This window comes from Aulonocara stuartgranti (assembly GCF_965226115.1).
Source record: "Aulonocara stuartgranti genome assembly, chromosome: 3".
Lineage (NCBI taxonomy): Eukaryota > Metazoa > Chordata > Actinopteri > Cichliformes > Cichlidae > Aulonocara > Aulonocara stuartgranti.
Genome location: NC_138941.1, coordinates 51,028,392 through 51,053,096, shown reverse-complemented (window position 1 = coordinate 51,053,096; position 24,705 = coordinate 51,028,392). Strand labels below are relative to the sequence as shown.

Below are 24,705 nucleotides of genomic sequence, written 5' to 3'. Positions count from 1 at the left end.
GTTTCTTTGATTGGTAAATTCTCTAAAGCACGTGTGTAAACATTTTAAGGTACCCAATTATCGCAGTATACGTCATCTTTTGCGATGGGCCCATCGCACAGGCTGGTATCGCGATGACAATCAATTTTCAATTTATTGTGCAGGCCTTAATGACATCTGTAGTTTTAGTCAAGGATTTAGTTAGCCTACCCTACATTGCAGCTGTCTTTACACTGCCTTTAAGTAAGCACCTGCAGCAGTGGATAAGTGATTTTTGCTCACTGCACATGCGTGGGAGCAGGTTAATGACAGGCGATCTTTTCCATAGTCTGAGCGTCCAACTGTCTTAATGTCTAATGCCAGGCAACTGATAACCAATACCATTACGTCTGGGATGAGTCTTAAGAGCGGGGTTAACGTCAGGGCTCGCAAAATCGCTAGCCCGACGTCCCGGGGCTAGTGATTTTTCCAGTCGGGATACCAAAATCTTTCTCTGCCCTGCCCGTCGGGCTATCATAGGAAGGAAAAATATATGTCAATGCTTTTGCATTCTTTCGGAAATGTAGCTGGATAATTATGTCATTGGCATCAGTGAGCAAGAATTTGCGCTTGTTTTTTGCTTTCACTTTGCAATCGTGCGAACTGTGTATAGAGAGCGACAGTACTGATTGGTGAGTGACGATCATTTGCGCACCAATTCCTCTGACATCGTCTTATCAGTCGTTAGCTTACTATGCAAACATGACAAGTGAAATCTCCCGCAGCAAGCTTAAACATGGACAGACATTTGTTTAGAACTCTTAAAGATGTTGAAGCAAGCTCCTTTAAGCAATTACTTTGGTGTTCCTCCATCTCCAAAGAAATGTCAGAAGGAGTCCAAACCACAAAAGAAGCGCGTATTCTCGGAAAAGTGGTTGCAGGAGGTGAGCTGGCTTCAAACAAATGATGAACGCACAGAGATGTGGTGCAGAATGTGCCGTGAAAATCCCACTCTAGCGGACAAAAACAGTGCCTTTTATAAGGACGCAAACGCGCATTGCAACTTCTTATCTGGTGAGTGTCTTTTATTTTGACAGTGAATGCGCACATGCGGACCACTTATGTGCACCCGTGTAAATAACATAATGTTCTGCTGGGTGTGTTGTTGGTTTTCCCTCGATTTCTGAGTCGACAAGCGCCTTTGTTACTGGGACCAGTCATTTTAAGAAAGGCCCCCATTAGAACCCATGAGAAATGCAAGAAATGCATTATTGCTCAGTCTGCAATATCTTTCCCAGAACAAACATCAATTGCAAATAACATACTAAAAATAAACCTGAAAAATCTGTTTAGAACAGCGTACTATGTTGCAAAGAGTGAACTACCACTGACAAAATTTAGCAGTCTTTGCAAACTTTAAAAAAAAAAAAAAGCAAATGTCCTAGATCTTGGTTCCACTTGCCTCTTAACCGTAACTTCAGTGGAAATTTCAAATTCAGGATCTGACACAGACTGATTCATGTTCTACACAGTTCTTACAAGTTCATAGAAATTTCTGTTCAATTAGAACCAAGTATTTGAGTTGACGATTGTAATTTTTATACAATGTTGTAATTTGTGTTTCAACAATTTTTTGATTGTTTTGTTTCCGTTACAATATTATACTTTAATGTATAATATTGTAACGGAAACAAAACATCAATCAAAAAATTGCTCTCTCTTTTATTTGGGCTACTTAAATTTATTTTGGGCTACCAAAAGCTGAAGAGTCCCTGCCCGAAGGGCTACCAGGGATTTTGAAATTTTGCGAGCCCTGAACGTGCATCACTAAAGGAGAGAAAACTTTAATACAAGCCAGGTCTGTGGAGTGGGGGCTTATCATAAGTGAAGGACAAGTGGTTGTTTTTCCTCAATCAGTAGAATTCATGTTGTCAGTATTTGTTGTAAATGCTGCCTTTTATGAATGCATTTAAAATGTGTTGTGGGATTGTGTAGTGTGGCTGTTCCCGTGGGTTTTCCCACCTAACTAGCTTGCAATGAAAATAAAGGAAAACTGTGGCTGTGGGGATACGTTGGATAACGACTGTCGTGCCACTGAGTTAAGTTGGATTGCGCAAAATCTGTGCAGCAGTGAGATATGAGGTGAGACCATAATCCACCAGTCCAGCCACAAGGGGGCAAAAAAGGCAAGGCAATGTATGCAGCTACCGAGGAGCACTGCAACCTCCTGCAGGCCCGCTTACCACCACAAGTCGACAAACAGCGGCTGTAAGGAAAAGCTGTTCGCTTGTGGGTTTGTTTGGGATTTTTTTTTTTTACAACAACTCTGGGTACATACTTTATTAGTATTTTCCTTAAATGTGTTAAATATATATTTTCTCATCTAAATGTCCACTGAGCTGTGAGCCAGGGGGCGGTAATGCACCTTAACATTGGTTGCCAACCAAGAAGAAGAAGAAGCTGTGAGCCAGGAGGGAGAGAGGGGGTGAGTGAGTGAGTGATTCGTTCGCTCTATGATTCCGCACAGGAGGGAGGGGGTGAGCGAGTCCTGAGTGATTCGCTTATGCTTACGATTCAGCACAGGAAGGGAGGGGGTGAGTAGCTCAAATGTGCTGTTAGCATGTTAGCAGAGCGATGCTAGCAGAGGAGCTATTTTCTTGATGTGAGCTTCTACTCGGGGTTTTTTCTTCCAGTTCAGAGCAGAAATTTTTTTGTTACGATACTGGATGTTGTGTTTTTCTCCACAATTGTAATTATAAGCTAGATACATTGTTGCTAACAGCAACAGGGATGAGTCAGTGAGTCACTTGAGCTTGTGAATCATGATTCATGAGTCAGTAAAGTGATTCTCAGGTATTGAACGAATCGCTTCGCACATCACTACTATCATATCTTTTTTTACCACTATAACACAGCCTGCATTTTAATATGTGAAATTACTTTTACACCCCATCACCAATGCTGCACAGATTAATTTTACATTATAAAATTATTATTTATGTTGTGACTGTGAGACATGAGTAAGTTTGCGAAAAGGAAGGCAAGGCAAGTTTATTTGTATAGCACAATTCAACAACAAGGTGATTCAAAGTGCTTTACAGAGACATTAGAAACAAGAACAAATAAAAAGCATGATTTAAAATTGAATAAAACAAGCAAATAAACTAACTAACTAATTAACAAACAAACAAACAACAGTATATAAAATCAAAACAGATAAAATCAGAACAGTAGATAAAATCAGTAGTTAAATGTAAGTTTTGAAATTTAAGCTTAAAGTGTGGATTTGGTGCTTTATTCAAATGCAGCTGAGAACAGGTGAGTCTTCAACCTGGATTTAAATAAACTGAGTGTTTCAGCTGATCTGAGGCTTTCTGGGAGTTTGTTCCAGATATAAGGAGCATAAAAGCTGAATGCAGCTTCTCCGTGTCTGGTTCTGACTCTGGGAACTGATAAAAGACCGGATCCAGATGACCTGAGGGATCTGGATGGTTCATACTGGGTCAGGAGGTCATTGATGTATTTTGGTCCTAAACCATTCAGAGCTTTATAGGCCAGCATCAGAACTTTAAAGTCTATCCTCTGACGGACAGGCAGCCAGTGTAAGGACCTCAGAGCTGGACTGATGTGGTCCACTTTTTTGGTCTTAGTGAGGACTCGAGCAGCAGAGTTCTGAATGAGCTGTAGTTGTCTGACTGATTTTTTAGGTAGACCTGTAAAGATGCTGTTACAGTAATCAAGCCTACTAAAGATGAATGCATGGACTAGTTTTTCCAGGTCCTGTTGAGACATCAGATCTTTTATCCTTGATATATTCTTGAGGTGATAGTAAGCTGACTTTGTTATTGTCTTAATGTGTTTTTCTAAGTTTAGGTCTGCATCCATCACTACACCCAAATTTCTCGCCTGGTTTGTGGTTTTTAGATGTATAGATTGAAGTTCTCTGGTGACCTGTAATCGTTTTTCTTTGGCGCCAAAGACTATTACCTCAGTTTTGTTTTTGTTTAGCTGGAGAAAATTGTGGCACAACCAGTCATTGATTTCCTCAATGCATTTACCAAGAGCCTGTACAGGGCCTCGGTCTCCTGGTGACATTGTGATATATATTTGTGTGTCACCTGCATAGCTGTGATAGTTTATTTTGTTGTTGTTTATAATCTGTGCCAGTGGGAGCATGTAGATGTTAAACAGAAGGGGTCCCAAGATGGAACCTTGGGGAACTCCACATGTGATACTTGTCTGCTCAGATGTGAAGTTACCTATTGATACAAAGTATTTCCTGTTTTCTACGTATGTTTTGAACCAGTTTAGTACAGTTCCTGAAAGACCTGTCCAGTTCTCCAGTCGTTTGAGTAATATGTTGTGGTCAACTGTATCAAATGCTGCACTGAGATCCAGTAAAACTAGGACTGACATTTTTCCACTGTCTGTATTCAGACATATGTCATTAAACACTTTGGTCAGAGCGGTTTCAGTGCTGTGGTTCTGTCTAAAACCTGACTGGAAGGCATCGTAGCAATTATTCTGTTTTAAGAAGTAACTGAGCTGTTGGGAAACTGCTTTTTCAATGATCTTACTTAAAAACGGGAGATTTGAGATCGGCCTGTAGTTGTTCATTTGTGTCTTGTCAAGATTGTCCTTTTTCAGTATAGGTTTGATTACAGCAGTTTTTAGTGATTCTGGAAACACACCTGATAATAAAGAAAAGTTGACGATCTGTAACAGGTCTGACTCTAAAGTCTTTGAGACCTTTTTGAAAAAACTTGTTGGCAGGACATCTAAACAGCAGGAGGAGGAGTTCAGTTGACCTAAGATGTCCTCCAGGTCTTTGCTGTTAATAGGTTGAAACTGTTTCATGGTGTTTAAACAGTTTTTTGGTGGACACAGTACATATCCTGGATCTGCTGTTGATGTACCAATTGCTTGTCAAATTTTTTGGATTTTTTCAGTGAAGAATTTGGCAAAGTCATTGCAGGCCATGGTCGAATGAAGTTCAGCTGCCACTGACACAGGAGGGTTTGTTAGCCTGTCAACTGTAGAAAATAAGACCCGAGCATTATGGCTGTTTTTAGTGATGATGTCAGAGAAGTAGGACCTCCTTGCATTCCTCAGTTGTAAATTATAATTGTGAAGTTTCTCTTTATAAATGTCATAATGAACCTGGAGGTTTGTTTTTCTCCATCTGCGCTCAGCTTTCCTACACTCTCTTTTTTCATTTTTCACCAGTGTGGAGTTTCTCCATGGAGACTTTTTCCTTCCAGAGATAACCTTCACCTTAATGGGAGCAATAGTGTCCATTACATTTAACATGTTAGCATTGAAGCTATTGACGAGCTCATTGACTGACCCTCTGGGCAGGTCAGGTGTTAATGGGAAGACCTGGTTAAAAATTGCACTACTGTGTTCAGTTATACACCGTTTTGTGATCACTGTTGTTGATATATTTGTGTGGGCTGAGATTTTACTTTCAAAGAAAACACAGTAATGATCAGACAGGCCCACATCAGACACAGTAACCTTTGAAATGCTCAGGCCTTTGGAGATCAGTAGGTCAAGAGTGTGTCCTCTATTATGTGTGGCCTCTGTTACATGCTGAGTCAGCCCAAAGTTGCCCAGAGTGTTACTCAGGTCTTTAGTCCCTTTGTCCTGAGGGTTGTCCACATGAATGTTAAAATCCCCAGCAATAATTACACAGTCAAAATCAACACAGATCACAGACAGCAGTTCACTGAGGTCATTAAAAAAGTCTGTGCAGTATTTGGGAGGCCTGTAAACATTAAGAAACACAACTTTGGATGGGGCCTTCAGCTGTAAAGCCACATATTCAAAAGACTGAAAACTTCCAGGAGATAGCTGCTTACATTGAAATGATTCATTAAATAAGACAGCAACCCCTCCTCCTCTCCTGCTCGACCTGACCTCACTGATAAAACTGTAGTTAGGAGGGGTCGTCTCGATGAGAACAGCTCCACTGTTACTTTGGTCCAACCAAGTTTCAGTTAAAAACATAAAATCAAGGCTGTGCTCAGTGATTAAATCATTAATTAAAAATGTTTTCCCAGCTAGAGATCTAATGTTTAATAAAGCCAACTTAAGTGTTTTAGAGGTATTACTTGTCCCCTCATGTTTGGGAGCAGTCTGTGGCACACAAGGTATGTTTACTATGTTTAAAGATCTTTTAGAGTGCAGCTCTCTGTGTTTTGACCAGGCCACATGTCTCCTGTCACCTAAAAGTACAGAAATTTTAAAACCTTCTAGTAAACAGGGTCCCAGCTTCTCCTGGGAAAAGTCATCACTGCCATAATCCTCACAGCCCGGACCCTTCACATATCACATATCAGACTGCGGAGACAGGGCATGAAGAGGAACTAAGGGGGGCGAGGCTGGGCAATGTGACTTCGATTGCTCTGTTGAGGGTGGGGCTCGATGGCGAACCTTTGGCCGCTCTGGTGGGGGGTTTATGGGGGACAAAAAGGGATTGGGACGGGGGGTAGATCTGAGCCCAGCATTGACCTGCTCCATCATCTCCTCAGTGAATTTCAGGTGTGGGGAGGAGGGAGAAAGGGAGGGGGAGGAGGGTGATGGCCTGTCAGGGGTTTGGGGGACTGGGGAAGGTCGTGGTCCCTTGTCCTGGTCGTTGGTGTTGTTGAGAGAGTTGGAGGCAAATAGGGACCCCTCTTCTTGCCTTAGATGTCTCTCCTTTCTGAGGCTCTTCCTCAGATGCCATGGATGTCTCTCCTTTCTGAGGCTCTTCCCGGGTGGGGGCAAATGGAGCTCCTCCTCAAGGTTTCTGCTGGGCTTTGTCTGTTCTTGGAGTACTGTTTGTTCCTCTTTATGAGATAACTCCTCGTTTATCTCAGCCTTGGCACCAAGCACGGATGGATGACGTATGGAATAAAACAAGTTGGAGGTGAACAGTTTCACCCCTGACTTGTTAAAATTAAATCCATTTGCTTTGAACAGATGCCTGCGTTCCCAAAAAATATTAAAGTTGTCGATAAAATGCACTGAGTGGTCAGCACATGCTGATATAAGCCATTTATTCAGTGTAAACAACCTGCTGAATCTCTCGTCTCCTCCTCTGACCGGCGGTACAGGTCCACTGATGAATACAGCTGCATTCAGAGAGTTTACAGTATTTAATAATCCAGTAAAGTCCCGTTTCAGAACCTCCGACTGTTGTTTGGACACATCGTTTGACCCTGTATGCAGAACAATGTTTGTCACAGTTGGATATTCATCTGCAATTTGAAGAATTCTCTCCTTCAGGTTGTTGACCATATCGTTAGGAAAGCAGAGGACTTTAGTGTTCTTACCGCACATCCTTTGTACATCCTTTACGGCAGAGTCACCCACAATCAGAGTTTCAGGCCTAGCCTTTAGCTTTCCCTGTGGCCTTTCACTTTTCAACAGATTTTCAGACCTTATTTCGCTGCTTTTAGATGGATGGTTGTCCGATATAGATCCAGGGTCCTTTGATAGTGGAGCAAATCTGTTTTGCAGTTTCACATTCAGTTGTTTTGGAGGTTTGTTGTTAACCTTCCTATTCACGGTTGTCCAGTCCTGTTTCCTCCCGTATACAGGGGTAGAAGAGCTTCTCTGTCTCGTAGGAAGTGAAGGCCAGTCGGTTTCAGAGATTTCAGCTCGCTGTGCCCTGCCTGTGATACGTCCTCCCCCTTCCAGGAGACATGATTTATGTCTTGGTTTTGCACCAAGACAGTCTAAGGGGGGATTATCACTTGAGGATTTATAATAATGCACAGAGTCTACTTTCTTGGTCATGTTATCTGTGCTCCTTAGCTGTGTACTAGCTTGCTCATCGCCATTGTTTTGAATCAAAGGCAAGGTTGTTTCATTTCCACACAGTCATTTACCTCCACGTTTACTTCTAAGCGATGAATTTTTGTCTCCAGTACTGCAATCTTCTGCAGGAGGCTGTGGTAGTCATCTGTGGAGAGGGAAGGCATCTTGTTGCTAGTTAGCCTAGCGGTTAGCACCTTTCCAGGCTATTGAGGCTGCTCGGTGCCCAGACGCTGTAATCAGGCTTCAGCTGTGTCTAGGCCACAGACACACGGAGCGCTGAGGATAAGGTAACCATAAAATGTTGCTGTTTCTGTTAAGAACACTCTAGTCCTAATGATCTACAAGTGTCCAGAAGTTATCGCAGGTAAGCTCACACGGAAAAAAGGGAAAAAATCAGCATAAAAATCAATAAAAATCAATATAAGAAGCAAAGCATTCAAGAGCAAAGAGGTGAAGCGTCCACACAAGGAAGCATGGCAAAGGGGGGAAATAAGGTATGATTCTCCCTGAAATAAGCTATATGATTCTCCCTGAAATAAGCTATATACCAAATAATTATAATACTAATGCAGTCACATAGTGTAGTATGGCTGTTCCCGTGGGTTTTCCCACCTAACTAGCTTGCAATGAAAATAAAGGAAAACGGTGGCTGCGGAGATACGTGGGATAACGACAGTCATGCCACTGAGTTAAGTCGGATTGCGCAAAATCCGTGCAGCAGTGAGATATGAGGCGAGACCATAATCCACCAGTCCAGCCACAAGGAGGCAAAAAGGCAAGGCAATGTATGCAGCTACCGAGGAGCAATGCAACGTCCTGCAGGCCCGCTTACAAACTACCACCACTAGTGATGGGACGTTCTGTATCGAGGCTTCGGAGCGTGTGTCGAGTAATGGAGGGGGCGTTTCCGCGAAGCGCGTATCGAGGCTTGCTTCATTTATGGGAGGAGCTGAAAATGATGACGTCCGAAGCCTCGCTGCCCGGCTGTACCACGTGACTGGTTCATGAAGTGGTTCGAACTTTGCAGCGAGATATGACAGCGATATAAACCCCTCAGACTTCATTCAAAAATGTGGGTGTTTGATGGAGAGTTGCGGTTAGTGAGAGTTTGGAGACCGTTTGGAGGTTTATGAGAGTGAGGAAAGTCAGGAGAGAATGGAGCCAGCTAAGAAGAGGAGGATGTCCTCCCCTGTGTGGGAACATTTTGATCTTATTCCTCCCAACAAGGTATGTAAATTTCTACAGAAGATGTATTTTCATGATACTGATGGTGCAATACAATTTATGTTGAGCTGTCTTGACTTTTGTACAAGGTGAAGTGTTTTCTATGTGCCAGGGAGCTGGGATATAACAACAACAACACCTTATCCATGCTTAGGCACTACAGAGCTTTGCATGAGAATAAGGGGGACACCGATTGTGGAGCAAGACCAGGTGAGCCATCAAATGCAATGATAATATAGGATGCAGTAATGTTACTAAATGATATAACAATATTATACAACTGTTATAAGTTACGTGTGTGATATTTATATTTGTGCTTTATCTTTATTGTCTTTCCTCAGGAGAACAATCTCAAATAGATGAAGACCTGGTCAGCATGGTGATTGAGGACTCCCAGCCATTTAGCATTGTGGAGGACAAAGGATTCAAAAGATTTGTTAAATCATTAAATCCTAGCTATGTTCTCCCCACTAAAAAGGTCATAAAAGCAGTGAAAATTTAGTTTTTACAGAATAAAATGTGAACAGGTAGTGTGTAGCTGTCCATACCTCAACGTTACAAAAGCACAACCACTGTCCACACCCCAACCACACCTCACCTCACAGTAAATGATCATTTCCATTTCAAGCATTTCCAAATAATCATTTCCCATACTGCCACTATAAATATACACAGTATACTGCCATCACTACAATATACATGTTTTACACACTCCTTTTGTTGTTGACATTTACAGGCTGTGTGCAAAATGCCACACTCTTCAAATTCATGCCAGCTATTATTTTTACGTCCAGTAGGTGTCCTGCTAGAGCAAATGAAGCTTCATGAAGCTTCGCGTTGGGGTGAACCAATTGGATGAAAAGCTTCAGTGCTTCATGGGGCTTCATCTGCCCATCACTAACCACCACAACTCGACAAACAGCGGCTGTAAGGAAAAGCTGATCGCTTGCAGGTTTGTTTGGGATTTTTTTTTTTTTTTACAACAACTCGGTGTACATACCGTGCTTTATATGTGTGGAATCCGTTTGTTCTGATGTGCTCAAATGAATCCTCACGAAGAACTTCTTGCAATCTACAGCTTTGCTAACGGAAAGGAAACGCTAACCACGTGACCCAGCGCAACGATTTCCGTTTCAATGGTCTGCCTTCAAAATAAAAGCACGAAGGGAAACGACAACTTTCAAGATACTGTCGTAATTCCACTAACGCATTCCGTGCATCATACTATTGATATTATTCTTATTATTAGAAGGAATTAGCACTTGTTTTTCTTTTTTAAAATTTGTTTAGTTTTTAGAAAAATACAACTGTGAGTTCTAAATGTTTTATTGAGTGTGTTATTGGAAGTTTCACTACATCTTTCTCTGTGATGGCTTATAGTGGCCGCAGGATAAGTGTACTATAATTAATTTTTCACACGGTGGCGCTATTTCCATAGGAAAACAACTCATATATAAATGTCCTTGATGATGATCTATCATATCTTTTTTTACCACTATAACACAGCCTGCATTTTAATATGTGAAATTACTTTTACACCCCATCACCAATGCTGCACAGATTAATTTTACATTATAGAAATATAATTTATGTTGTGACTGTGAGACATGAGTAAGTTTGCGAAAAGGAAGCATGGCAAAGGGGGGAAATAAGGTATGATTCTCCCTGAAATAATCAAAACTCCAGACATCCAGAGGCCCCCAGAACACAAGAGACCAAGGAAGACCCACAGAGGGGCAGCTGCGCCACTGTCCCTGAAAGAGCTGAGGAGAGTCCCAGATGAGGGCTCACTCAGCAGCCGCGGAGCAGAAGCCAGGGGGAGTTGCAGTGATGTGCCCGTGAGCTCCGCCGGCAGCCAGCTGTGCCTGAGTGACCGAGCCTCAGGCCGAGGGCACCCTACCTCCGAAGTGGCCCGAGCGAGCCCCAGGCTCCAGGCCCCGATAAGCGGCCGCCAAGGAGTGAGCCGGTGTGTACCTGGACGCCCATCCCCAGACACAAAGAACCACCAACGCACCGACACCTGAGGGAGTCCGCCACCGGCAGGGGAAGTGGTGGTGGGGGGAGATAGGTCTCCATACCTTGGAGGGCCTGAGATGTCCCCAGAGAGGTGGCGTCTGATACCCAACCTGACATATAGACACAGACATACAGGCACACACAGACACAAACATCCATTACCACCCTCATGCTCTCATTACTTTTTAAAAGTCAGGTCAAGGCTCCAAAAGCCCAAAGGCGAAATGAGGGTGGCAGCTCACAACAGTTTTTGTTTGCTACATGGATTAGTTCAGCTGGGTGTCTTTCCTTTTGTTATATTCCTTTAAGAGTTCAAAATGTGTTAACTACATAAATAAAATGTAATTTTCTCTGTAGCACTTCATGGATTTCATAAGCAACACACCTTAGTTGCTCTTTGGATTCTTTTAAAAAGCAGCTGAAAACTTTTCTTTTCAAACAAGCCTTTTGTTGATCTACATATTTTATATTCTTTACATTTGATCTTTTACATTGTGTACAATGTCTATTGATTGTATTGTTTAATTTAATATTTGTGTACAGCGCTTTGTGACTGACTGTCTGTGAAAAGCGCTTAATAAATAAACTTTACTTACTTTAGTTGTTCACACAAAGCATAAAGGTAAAAAAACAACAATATATACAGTGTTATCTTCATTTTAGATTTCAAAAAGTATTTGCGGCTCCCAGTGTTTTTTTTGCGTGGAAACCGGGTCCAAGTGGCTCTTTGGGTGTTAAAGGTTGCTGACCCTGGCCTAGGCCATCTGCTACGGTGTTGTCTGCGGGGGCGGCAGCATCTCTGCTGGGGACAGGAAGAGAACAGGCTGATATGGAGGGCCAGCTCTGTTCTAGGATGCCCTCTGGACCCAGTGGAGATGGTGAGTGTTAGGTCTAAACTTGCAGACCTCGCTGTCTCAGTGGCCTGTTACTGTGAAGGAAGCAAGACACTCAGAGCTCCATCGGTTTTTACTTGCAAGGGAAGTCCAGTCAGGTCTAGAGTTGTAAGCTCTTCACCCGAACTCAGCCAACTCTGAATTCGGCCTCCCCTCACAGTCCTTTTATCAACAACAGTAGTTACACAAACATTTCATTTATCATATGACAGTTAAGACACTCACATGTGAACATGTACGCCTGTGATGTGTGTGACATTTTCTGCTACACCACATATCACTGTGACCTTTCACTGATGTCCCTAGTCACCCCATGTATGGCGTAACCTTTTAACGAACCAGTGTGTAGAAAAGAGGTGAGCATTCTTGAGAATGGAGGCTAAGCTGTCATCCCTGTTGGACAGCATCTCCCAGCCCATGCAGGAGACTCTGACAGCACTGAGCAGCTCCTTCAGTGGCAGGCTCTGGCACCCATGATGTGGGATGGAGAGATTTTGCCGGTCTTTCCTTCCTACAGCTGTCAGACTCCACAACAAAGATTTTGCAGCTGACCAAACACACAAATCCACACATGTGCAATAACACGAAGTGCAATTCTCTTTTTCTGACTAAATTGTATTTTATTCTGTTTTATTGTGTACAGTATCTTATTCTTATTATCATATATTCCAGTATTTTTTCTAAATTTTCGCTGCTGTAACATTGCACTGTCCAGTTTTGGCTTGTTAGATTATAATATTATTTTATGCCATGTTAGATCCCTAATTAAAGATTGTGAATTATTATGTAGTTTTAGTTTGCATTATTCTCCTGAATTAGAAGCTGATAACTATTGCATCAGTTAAACTGATTTGCATTAAAGTAGACTGCTGATTTATTGTGAATGAATGATATTGTTTTATGATGCATTATACTGCTGAGTTATAAGAAATACTGTTTGCAGAAAGTCATCGCCTTATTTGTCTGATTAGAAGAGAACAGAACATACTGGAGTTTTCTGCCCCATCTCAGCAGGAGCAGATAAACAGGGAGCCAAGGTCGTAGCTTAGGCGCTGTGTGAGAGAAAGCATGTGAATGTTTAGGCTTTTATGATAAGGTGGAGGCACCAGAGGCTATAAGAGTTTGAGCAATGCTCCACCATTTTGAGATCTGAGACTGTCTGCATCAGTGTCCATCTCCCACGCGTGTGATCATTAAAATCATCGTTTGACTCAACCCGGCCGGACCAGTGTTGTTATTGTGGTTTTTCTCGTCTCCATCCCCAATAATTTTGAACCTAACAGGCTGTAACTAAACAAATTTCCCAGGTGTGGAACTAATAACGGTTATATAAAAATAATAAAATTATAGCACACCAGAAAGATAGTCAGGAATTCTGTGTCATCAAAGATGAAAAAACAGGGTGACACAAAACAAAGGTGCGTGAGAAAGAATCATATACTCTGATGAGGGGACTGATTTATTTTAAATAAATGTACCACTGATGGTCTACTTGTCCTGTTTGTGTTTTGGGGTCTTTGTGTCCGGTTGTCTGAGTGCTTTCCCATTCTCATCTCCAGCCCCACACCTACTATGAGAGGAGGTTAAGCAGATGTGTTGTTCTCACAAGGCATTGCTCCACCTCCGCACAGTGTATTTACATCTCAGTGCCTTCAACCAGCCTCAAACAAACTCTGGGCTTTATTTACTGACCTCTAGTGGCAGTAAGGTGACATTGTTTTTTTGAAATTAGATTTTGCCGTTTTCCATTTGGCATCGTAAACCAAGATTTTGTGTTCTTCTCCGTTAAGCACACTGATTTGCCATGTAATGAAATGTGGTATGTATAATATTACTGTCTCAATGTTAAAATGCTGGGTTAAAGAGTGAAAACAACGACACAGACACTTAAAATTCTCTTAAGCCTTAAACCTCTCTTATCAAGAGTTCAGCTTTCTCATTTTGAACCTCACAGCTTCTGACCGAATTTGGTGGTTTGTTCAGCTTCAAACTTGAGCCAGTGAGTCTGGAAAGTGTGAGACACACTCAGGTTGATGGACCCTTTTCTTCTAAAGAAACTGAAGCCAAAGATGTAAATGACAAAAAAAAAAAAAGATTTAATAAACTATTAACACCTGTCAGGTACCTCCTGATGACCTGTTAAGTAAATTTATTAATTTTTCAATAACATTTTCACATAAAAGATAAAATAATAACAACATTTTAAAACTGTGCTCTTCACCAGCCTGTACAAACAAAAACAAAACAATTTATGAATGAAGACATATCATTTACAACAAAAGGTACCACACGGTGATTAGTTTAGTTTCTGAACTAGTAGGATCAAAAACATTGGCTTGTTCTCCACAGTGATGTGTTAAAATAATCAGTAGATCAGGTCCATCAGTCAGAAACGGAGCCTTGAGACATCTGAGATGACGTTTTTGAAGCTCTTTGTCGACGTTTCTCATAATATTTCTACAAAAAAAACAGAAAAGTGAGAAACCAAACATTGTTAGGCCAAGAGTGTGATTTTGTGTACTGAATGGTGTGTGCGCATGCGTACCTGCAGGTTGTTGTAGTGTTTCTGGCTGCAGCAGTGGAGTTCCTTGGCGGTCTTCTCATTCAGGTAGAAAACAGAGCAGATGTTACAGAAAAATCCTGATTTTGGGATCACAAACTCCTGACCTGCAGAGGAGTAGAAACAGGAAAATTAGACAAGTGTTAACACAGCATTTGAATCGCGTGCGTGTGTGTTTATGTGTGTGTCTCACCGAGGGGGCTATTGGGGTTGAACTGAGGCAGTCTGAAGTCTGCTACAACACACGGAGACTGAGAGCGAGATCGCTTTGCCTCAGGTCCAACAAGCTCCCTCCTGCGTTTACCCACAACTGAAAATGGAAAGAGCGACACATTAATCATCAACAAATCTGCTGCAGGAGCCACCGGGTTTATAAAATATTAAAATATAACTTAAGTAATTAAACAAATGATTTTTGATTTATTTGAAAAGGTGAAATGTTTGTCAGCCACTTTATTAGGTACACTTGTTTGACTGCTCATTAATGTAAATCTCTAATCGGCCAATCACATGGCAGCAACTCAGTGATGTAGGTATGTAGACATGGTCAGATGACCTGCTGAAATTCAAACTGAGCATCAGAATGAAGAAGAAAAGTAATTTCGTGGACTTAAATGTGGCATGTTTGCTAATCTTAGCATTTCACTGATGGGATTTTCCCAAAGAAGCATCTCTAGGGTTTACACAAAATCGTCTGAAAGACAAAATGAGCAGCAGTTCACTGGAAGAAAATGCACTTTTGAGTTCAGATGAGAATGTAATAACTCAAATAAACACTTATTACAACCAAGGTATGCAGAGGAGTATCTCTGAACACACAGCACATCCAACATTGAAGCAGATGAGCTGCAACAGCAGAAGACCACACTGGGTTCCACTTCTCTAAGCTAAGAACGTAAAACTGAGGGACCAATTCACACAGGATCAGCAACGCTGTAAAAGAAAAAAAAGTCTCCATTTCTGCTGTGACATTAGGATGGCAGGGTCAGAAAGCTTGGATCCATCCTGCTTTGTATCAAAATTTCAGGCGGATGATGGTGTGGGATATATTCTTGGCACACACTGGGGCCTTTAGCACCAACCACAAAACATATTACCACCACCACAAGGTAGTGGAAATGCATCTCAAAGCTATTAGTAGGCTAACAGAAGCATGCTATACAATTTTTCTTTTAATATTCAGTTTACTGTGTTTTCGCTGTCAGAGTGATGCATTTTGTTGATTTAAAGCAGCTCTTTGTACCTTTAATGCCAACCGTGCTCCATCCATCCTTCTCCTCTCCCTGCTCTGTCTCCTTATCAGGACACTTAGACTCTGGCTGCTGTCCAGCAGGGGCAGGGGCAGCATCAGGCTGGGTCTCTGCTTCCTCTTCGGTCCTCTGGCTCTCCGCCTGGCCGTCACCTGGCGGTGCAGATGAGTCTCGGTCCTGTGATAAAGTGGGATTAACAGAAGCTGGAAGCAGTGGTTCTGTTGTTTCCTCCTCTTCCGTCTCATCTTTTGTGCTCTCTGGTTTCCCTCTAGCAGATTTTCTCACTGTGGGAGGAAACAACAGATTAATTAAGCTTCATGTCTCAGAGCTCTGACACGACTTTATCCCAGATGCCAGCCACTGGAGAATATATGTACGGATGTTACATATTTAAAATACAAAATATGAGTAACTGTATTCCATTATAGTTACTCCTTAAATAGGTGATAATTTATTGAAATAAATGGATTAAACTGCCGTATTTTTCTGTTTCATATGTTAGGCCCTCTCTACTTTTGGTACATTGCTGGAAACCCAAACAAAACACACAATGAGAGGGTCTAATGTAAGTGTCCTGTGTATGTGCGTCAGTTACACGACCTGGAGCCAGCACAAGAGATGGAAAGTTGATTCTGAAAGCAGAGCCTTTCAGCGCCGGCAGCGGGAGACTGAATATATGTTTACAGACATGCTGGTAAACCTGTGTGTCTTATTAGTGGAGCTAACGTGGCTGTAATTAAGGAATTTAATTTAAGACGAGACAAAACGTCAGAATAAGCCGAAAAACCTAAATGCAGAGCAGAAACTACAGAAAGTAGAAGAGCTAAAGAAGAATCTGACATGTCAGCAGACTTTTTTCACCAGAGCAAAATCACAAAGTGAAGCTGTTGTGAAAGCAAGTTTTATTGCATCAGAGGAGAAAGCCACATCAGCCCGCTACCACTCTGAAGAGCTGCATGATGGAGGTGTGCAACGTCTTGTGTCCAGACAAAACGCAGATTTTGGCAAATGTGAGCCTGAGCAGAAACGTATGTCAAAGTGTAACCGACATGAAACTGCTCTGGGACAAACTTGTTGGACTCACAACAGATGGAGCGCCGGTGTTGTACGGTGAAAAAAAGCGGACTAGTCAGCAGGATGTGAGTAAAGATGCAGGAGGAGAACTGTACCGGTGAGTTAACAGCATATCACAGCATCACACACCAGGAAAGGCTGTGTGGTAAAGTCCTAAAAATGGAGCATGTAATGATCACCGTAACGCAAACCGTAAATTTTATCTGAGCTAAAAGTTTAAATCACCGTCAGTTTCAGTCTTTTATGTGGGAAATAGATTCAGAGTTTGCCGACATTCCTCATCATACAGAGGTCCGCTGGCTGAGTTGGGATAAACGTTCTCAATAGAGTTTTTGAGCTCAGCAAGGAAACCTGTCAGTTCATGGACATGGCATGTATGATGTGGTGAAGGCATTTCAAGTGAAGCTGTCACAAATGCACCAGTGCAGCCTGCCTCACTTTCCCTGTTGCCAAGTAATGTTGAACCAAGTCAGCGCACTTTGCTGATAAACTGAGCGCACTGAGCACGCACGGTGCTTTGGTGACTTTGAAGAATTTCGAGCTGCTTCACAACCCACTTACAATTGACGTGGAAACTGCACCTGTGCAGATTCAGATGGAGCTGCATTCTAATGGGAGAGTTCTCAAGGAAAAGTACGACACACCATCAACTAAACACTGAATGGCCCTCGGGTTATTAGTTCCACTCCTGAAGCAACGCCCCAGCTCCGTCTACATGCGGCTCCAACCTTGTGAATGCTTTCATTTATTTTTTCTGGGGTTTTGGCAGCATGTTCATATTTCTAACTTGCAGAATTTTGACAGGATATATTTTTATGGAGAGCAAAATATTTAAAATTAAAGTTGTTTTTTTTTTTTAAGTTTATTTAATCTGGAATAATATTCCTGTCTGTTTTTAATTCATATTCATGTTTAAAAAACATTGTTTTAGTGTTCAGTAAATGTTTATCTTGTTTGGCCTGCGACCTAAAGTGTGCCTTGATATTTGGTCTCCTGTGCAATTGAGTTTGACACCCCTGGTCTAAAGGCTCCAACCTAAAGAAACATCTGGAAGTTCTTTTTTAAAAACTAACGTTAGCCTGCTGCAACTACCTTGCTTTAGTTGTGGTAGCTTCCTGGGTTATGTGCCACTTCAGTATCTACGTGACTTATTACTATTACTGAAGGCTACTCGCCACTGAGCAAACATCTTATCTTATGTTAACATAAGTCTTTTCTCCCCTACAGTAAATATATTGTCTATTCAGACAGATTTGGGCTTACAAGCCAAAAACAAACAGGAATTTGCAGGATGTGATTGCTACATTCATGTAGTTGTGAAAAGCAATGACAGTATATTAAGTAATCCAAAGTATTCAGAATACATTACAAACTACATTTTGGTGCATGTATTATGTAATCTGTAGTGGAATACAATTTAAAAGTAACCTTCCCAACACTGACCCGGGGTCTGCCTGGTTCTCTTCCTGGGTCGACCTCTTGTCCTGGTAATTACCGCCTCCTTCTCCACAGTCTCTCCCACCTCGTCCACCATCACAAAATTGAAACTCTCCTCTAAAACAAGAAATGAGAGGTCACAGGCAGTATTGACAGTAACAACTTTCATTTCTTGTTGAAATATACCCAAGTTAAATGCTGTCTTCTAACAGGGCGATGTGGGAAAATCTCCATTTAAATAAAACTATTTCTGTCAAGCATAAAGTTTCCTGTTTCTCCTAAGAGATGATATAGGATTAAGTTTAATCTAAATGCTTTTGTTGAAGTTGAACTAGTTGAATGAGACAATTTTCAGCAGGGTAGATGACTACCTTAGTTAGGCACACTCAAATTTTTCAAGCGCCTCACTTAACACTGCAGTTTGACATGTACACTTTTTTTGCAAACTAGGCCTGAACTTTTACCTAGAAATGAGTCTACCTACTGTGTGTGTGTGTGTGTGTGTGTGTGTGTGTGTGTGTGTGTGTGTGTGTGTGTGTGTGTGTGTGTGTGTGTGTGTCTCGACCTCAAATGCACTCTGTCTCCCCTCGCCAACTAAACTCATGACCTCTTACCAGACAGAAGCCACTCTCATATGTGTAACAACCTAACTGAAACTATATACGGAATGTATTGAATAAATGCTTTAATCAAATGCCACTAGATACAGTTTGTAACTATATACATCCAGAGAGAGGGCAACTGAAAAGCCAACACACTAAGTAGCTGATTAGTACGTTATTATAAAAAACAAACAAAATAAACAAATATTTAGACAGCCAGTCCTTCAGTGATGAATATCAATGATATTGATGATCAATGAAGGCCTTATGGAACTCACACAGTGGAGCCATTTTCCCCAGTGTTTTACATATTTCTCATACTCAAAATTCACTAAAATAAGTAATCTTTTCCATATTATGAATCTCCAAAGTTACATCAATATAGCTGTTTAATGTTGGTGGATCCTTTTGGTCAGTGCCTTTTTATTTGCAGCTAGCAGCACACAAAGTAAGTATTTATCCATACCCTTTATGTCTGAGGGTATGTATTCTAAAAATATGGATTTGAAATCAAAGTGTAAATATGTACTAAATGTGTTTTGCATCACTTTATGGACTTCTATCCAGTAATTCTTAATATTCTTACAATCCCAAATTATATGGTAGTGGTGTGAGGTTTCGTAGCCACAGTTCCTCCAACATTCACAACTTCCATCATCATAATGCGCCTTTAAAGCTGGGGTAATGAAAAAACAAGCAAAACTTTTCTAGCAGAACTTCCAAATATGTGATTTTGTTCTTCTCCAATGAAAAGAACAAATGTTGTGCCATTCCTCTTCTGTAATCACCAGACCTCCCTCTTTCTCCCATCTTTCTTTTATATACTTGGTTGAATAATTGCTGAGATCATGAAGACTTTTGTATATTTGTGAGATTACACCTTTCCTAATTTCTGACTTATGAGCATTTAAAAAGAGTTGGATAAATGGCCTCGCTGTAGTGGGTATTTGGTTTTTAATGTTTCGAGTATAAAAGTTTCTTAACTGTAAGTATCTATAGTTGTTTTGGTTTTCTAAATGAAATGTTTGCTTTAAAGTTTGGAAACTCACAATTTCATCTTCCTTTACAATACCGCATATCAATGTAATTACTTTACCTATCCAGTTTTTAAAACTAGGGTCTACATGATTTGGTGTAAATTCCGAATCATATGCACACCATTTTAATAGTTTTATATTCTTCTGCAGCTTATTTCTTTTGCCACCATTTTCCAAACACCTAGTGTGGCCTTTAGCCAAGGATTTCTTATTTTGGAAATGTAGTCCTGTAGATTTCTACCTGTATGTGCATATTGGTTATTGTTTTGCATTCAATTTCCTTCCAACACTGCCCTGCTCATTGCTGAAGTATAGTTTTGGGGGGGAAATTGATGTCCATAAAGACAATATTGATTTGTAAATGATTAACTAACAATCTTGTGTTTGTGCTTAAAGTGCTTTGGCACTCTTTGGCAATATTGTAGACAATATTAAACTTAATCATCACATCAGCCTCCTCTGATGACCTGTTTGCTGCTGCCTGCCACTGAAAGGCAGTGGTGAGAGGGGACACTTGCGCAGTGCATTCATCACGACATATGTGTTTTCTGGATACATTGTGCTTTTTCAGCGTTCAGAGGTTGATGGCTCTGTGTCAGAGCACTGGCTATGAATTTCAGACGGATCAGGACTTAACAAAAAAGTTATCAATAGTTCTTTTCATCTTTTCTCATTACCCACAGCTACATCCACTTCTATTGGGCCTAGGCTACTCACTAGGGCTGGGTATCATCACTGATTTCTATGACATGAAGGAAATTTTCCTGGCCTGGCTTTTTACAGCAGATAACCTTAAAACTATTCTGCGATTTTGCATAATTTTATAAAGTTTACATTTCTTCAGTACTGAACAGCAGAACAGGCTTTCTTGTTCGAGGTCATTTGAGGTATAAAAAAAAAAAAATAGACGGCGACCGACAGCGCTGTAAACAACGGTAGACTGGTGGGTAATGAGCAAATGAATAATGCACAAAACAGAGATTTGAGACGGGAAAGTGAGAGAGTGAGAGAGACAGCTGTGCATGAAGTGTGATTTTTATCGTGGTGGAAGCAAAACAGCCAATGTCAGATAGGGCTGTGCGATATGACCAAAATCTCATATCCCGATATAAGAATTCTATCGTCCGATAACGATATAAATCACAAAAATGTTACATTTTCTGTAAATTCTGTGAATCTCGGGCAGCTCGACTTGCGTGAAGCGTTTCCAGCTGCGCGTCATGTAGCTGGAGTCGAGTGTTTTAACTGATGCATGAAACTATACATTTTTAGACATAAGTTGTAACGGCCGCCATTTTCTTTGTGAGTATTTATTACACGGCGTGCTGCGGGGAAAAGCCTGTTCTAACGTTTGAGTCTAAGGTTTATTTTTTAGCACCTGGCGGCTCTTTTTTAATTCTCATCCGTAAATACTCTGCTCTTTCACGTGATTCAGTTTATTTTGAAAAGTCTCAACAGGATCTTGAGCTTTATTGTGAAAGGTTTATGTGGAACATAAACAAGCGGACACGCGATGGTGTTACCGTCGTTGTTGCTAACGACAACGCATAAAAACAGGCGCTTGTCCGTACGTAGTGTGGTTATATTAAATATAAGAGAAATATTAAAAAATATTACTGTAAACAGTTTATTTTGCGATACCACGAAACAAACGATAGCGTAAAATGAAACGATAGATGTTTTTATATCGTCATCCGATATCCGGTGCTGGAAGGTGCTCCACCTGGAGACTCTGTTGTCCTGCTGGGAGACTTCAATGCTCACGTGGGTAACGACAGCGAGACCTGGAGGGGCGTGATTGGGAGGAACGGCCTCCCTGATCTGAACCCGAGCGGTGCTTTGTTATTGGACTTCTGTGCTAATCACAGTTTGGCCATAACGAACACCCTGTTCGAACATAAGAGTGTCCATAAGTGCACGTGGCACCAGGACGCTCTAGGCCGTAGGTCGATGATCGATTTTGTAATCGTATCACCAGACCTGCGACCATATGTTCTGGACACTCGGGTAAAGAGAGGGGCTGAGCTGTCAACTGATCACCACCTGGTGGTGAGTTGGATCAGGTGGCGGGGGAGGACACTGGACAGACCTGGTACACCTAAACGCGTAGTGAGGGTGTGCTGGGAACGTCTAGCAGAGGCCCCAGTCCGTGAGATCTTCAACGCACACCTCCGGCAGAGCTTCAACAGCATTCCGAGGGAGACTGGGGACATTGAGTCCGAATGGACCATGTTCAGCGTCTCCATTGCCGAAGCTGCTGCATTGAGCTGCGGCCGCAGGGTGGTTGGTGCCTGCCGTGGTGGTAATCCCCGAACCAAATGGTGGACACCAGAGGTGAAGGGAGCCACCAGGCTGAAGAAGGAGTCCTATCTGGCTTGGTTAGCCTGTGGGACTCCGGAGGCAGCTGACAGGTATCGACAGGCCAAGCGGAATGCGGCTCGGGCAGTGGCTGAAGCAAAAACTCGGGTGTGGGAGGAGTTCGGAGAGGCCATGGAAAAAGACTTTCGGACTGCCTCGAAGAGATTCTGGCAAACCGTCAGGCGTCTCAGGAGGGGAAAGCGGTGCTCTACCTGCACTGTGTATAGTGCTGGTGGAGCGCTGTTGACATCGACTGAGAAAATTGTCAGGCGGTGGAAGGAATACTTCGAGGACCTCCTTAATCCCACTGACACGTCTTCCGAGGAGGAAGCAGAGTCTGGGGATGAGGGGAATGACCCGCCAATTTCCGGGGGCGAGGTCACTGAGGCAGTTAAACAACTCCTTGGTGGCAGAGCCCCTGGTGTTGACGAGGTCCGCCCCGAGTTCCTGAAGGCTCTGGACGTTGTAGGGCTGTCCTGGTTGACACGCCTTTGCAATGTTGCGTGGAGATCAGGGGCAGTACCTGTGGACTGGCAGACCGGGGTGGTGGTCCCCATCTTTAAGAAGGGGGACCGGAGGGTGTGTTCCAACTACAGGGGGATCACACTCCTCAGCCTCCCTGGGAAAGTCTATGCCAGGGTGCTGGAAAGGAGAGTTCGTCCGCTAGTCGAACCTCGGATACAGGAGGAACAATGCGGTTTTCGTCCTGGTCGCGGAACACTGGACCAGCTCTTTATCCTCTCGAGGGTACTTGAGGGCGCATGGGAGTTTGCCCAACCAGTCTACATGTGTTTTGTGGACTTGGAGAAGGCATTCGACCGTGTCCCTCGGGGTGTCCTGTGGGAGGTGCTGCGGGAGTATGGGGTGTCTGGCCCATTGCTACGGGCCATTCGATCCCTATACAACCGTTGCAGGAGCTTGGTTCGCATTGCCGGCAATAAGTCGGACTCGTTCCCGGTGGGTGATGGGCTCCGCCAGGGATGCCCTTTGGCTCCGGTTCTGTTCATAATTTTTATGGACAGGATTTCTAGGCGCAGCCAAGTGGCGGAGGGCTTTCGCTTTGGTGGCCTCAGAATCTCATCTCTGATTTTTGCGGATGATGTGGTTCTGTTGGCTTCATCAGGTGAGGGCCTCCAGCTCGCACTGGAACGGTTCGCAGCCGAGTGTGAAGCAGCGGGAATGAGGATCAGCACCTCCAAATCTGAGGCCATGGTTCTCAGCCGGAAAAGGGTGGAGTGCCCTCTCCGGGTCGGGGATGAGTTCCTGCTCCAAGTGGAGGAGTTCAAGTATCTCGGGGTCTTGTTCGCGAGTGATGGGAGAAGGGAGCCGGAGATTGACAGACGGATTGGGGCTGCAGCTGCTGTAATGCGGACGCTGCACCGGTCCGTCGTGGTGAAGAGGGAGCTGAGTGTAAAAGCGAAGCTCTCAATTTACCAGTCGATCTACGTCCCTACCCTCACCTATGGCCACGAGCTGTGGGTAGTGACCGAAAGAACGAGATCGCGGATACAAGCGGCGGAAATGAGCTTCCTCCGAAGGGTGGCTGGCCTCTCCCTTAGAGATAGGGTGAGAAGTTCGGCCATCCGGGAGGGGCTCAGAGTAGAGCCGCTGCTGCTCCACATCGAAAGGAGTCAGCTGAGGTGGTTCGGGCATCTGACAAGGATGCCCCCTGGGCGCCTCCTGGGTGAGGTGTTCCAGGCATGTCCCACCGGGAGGAGGCCCCGGGGAAGACCCAGGACACGCTGGAGAGATTATATCTCTCGGCTGGCCTGGGAACGCCTTGGTATTCCCCCGGATAAGCTGGAGGAGGTGGCTGGGGAGAGGGAGGTCTGGGCCTCTTTGCTTAGGCTGCTGCCCCCGCGACCCGGCCTCGGATAAGCGGTTGAAGATGAAGATGGATCCGATATATATCGTTATATCGAACAGCCCTAATGTCAGAGGGAATTCATGACGATGTTTATCAAATGTGAAGCGCAGTTTGCTGCTTCTTTTGCTGCTGGATCAGTGAATTTTGGTCTGAGAGAGACAAAACCTGCTACTCAGAATCAAGAAAAAAAAAAAAAGACGTAAACACAAAGCGCGGACCCACCAACGCATCAGAATCAGTGAGCTGTCGGCTTTCAGCCCCGACGGTGTGTCCGTGTACAGGCCGTTGGGTGAGAAAGCCGAGAAAGAGAAAGCTGATTCTGACGTGTCGGGTCCGCTCTGTGTTTACGTCTTTGTGTGGAATCTGTTTACCTGCTCTCTCATTTGCTGTTTGGTGGTTGTTGAAATAGTTTTGTGAGCTTTGACCTGAGATTCTGGTGTTTCTGGCAAAATACATTTATATTTAAAACTCTATTCAGGATTTAATGAATCAATATCGCTTAATTCAAGATACTCAACTCTCTCTATCCACCTGCACTTTCAAACATGTACTAAAGACTACAGGAATATCTGGACTTTCAGAGTTGCAGAGACTTTTTTTCCTTTTTTTTTTTTTACTCGAACAGC

The 24,705-nt window shown here is 42.9% G+C and overlaps 2 protein-coding genes across 4 annotated transcripts in view; both read right to left on the bottom strand.

Annotated features, from left to right (window-relative positions):
* Positions 1 to 10,110, bottom strand: part of LOC309703787 (uncharacterized protein) — a 61,646-nt gene extending 51,536 nt beyond the window's left edge. For all 3 annotated transcript variants that reach the window (XM_082528683.1, XM_082528682.1, XM_082528684.1), the window contains exon 1: positions 9,986 to 10,110. The gene's annotated coding sequence lies outside the window, so the exon portion shown is untranslated. The remainder of the gene's footprint in view (positions 1 to 9,985) is intronic.
* Positions 10,111 to 14,026: 3,916 nt separating this feature from the next.
* LOC309703784 (uncharacterized protein) overlaps positions 14,027 to 24,705 on the bottom strand; it is a 44,707-nt gene continuing 34,028 nt past the window's right edge. Inside the window, exons 30-34 of the mRNA XM_082528675.1 lie at positions 18,222 to 18,332; positions 15,698 to 15,988; positions 14,648 to 14,764; positions 14,440 to 14,561; positions 14,027 to 14,351 (exon numbers count right to left, since the gene is read on the bottom strand). Coding sequence (XP_082384801.1) covers positions 14,277 to 14,351; positions 14,440 to 14,561; positions 14,648 to 14,764; positions 15,698 to 15,988; positions 18,222 to 18,332 — 716 coding nt within the window. The 3' untranslated portion in view covers positions 14,027 to 14,276. The remainder of the gene's footprint in view (positions 14,352 to 14,439; positions 14,562 to 14,647; positions 14,765 to 15,697; positions 15,989 to 18,221; positions 18,333 to 24,705) is intronic.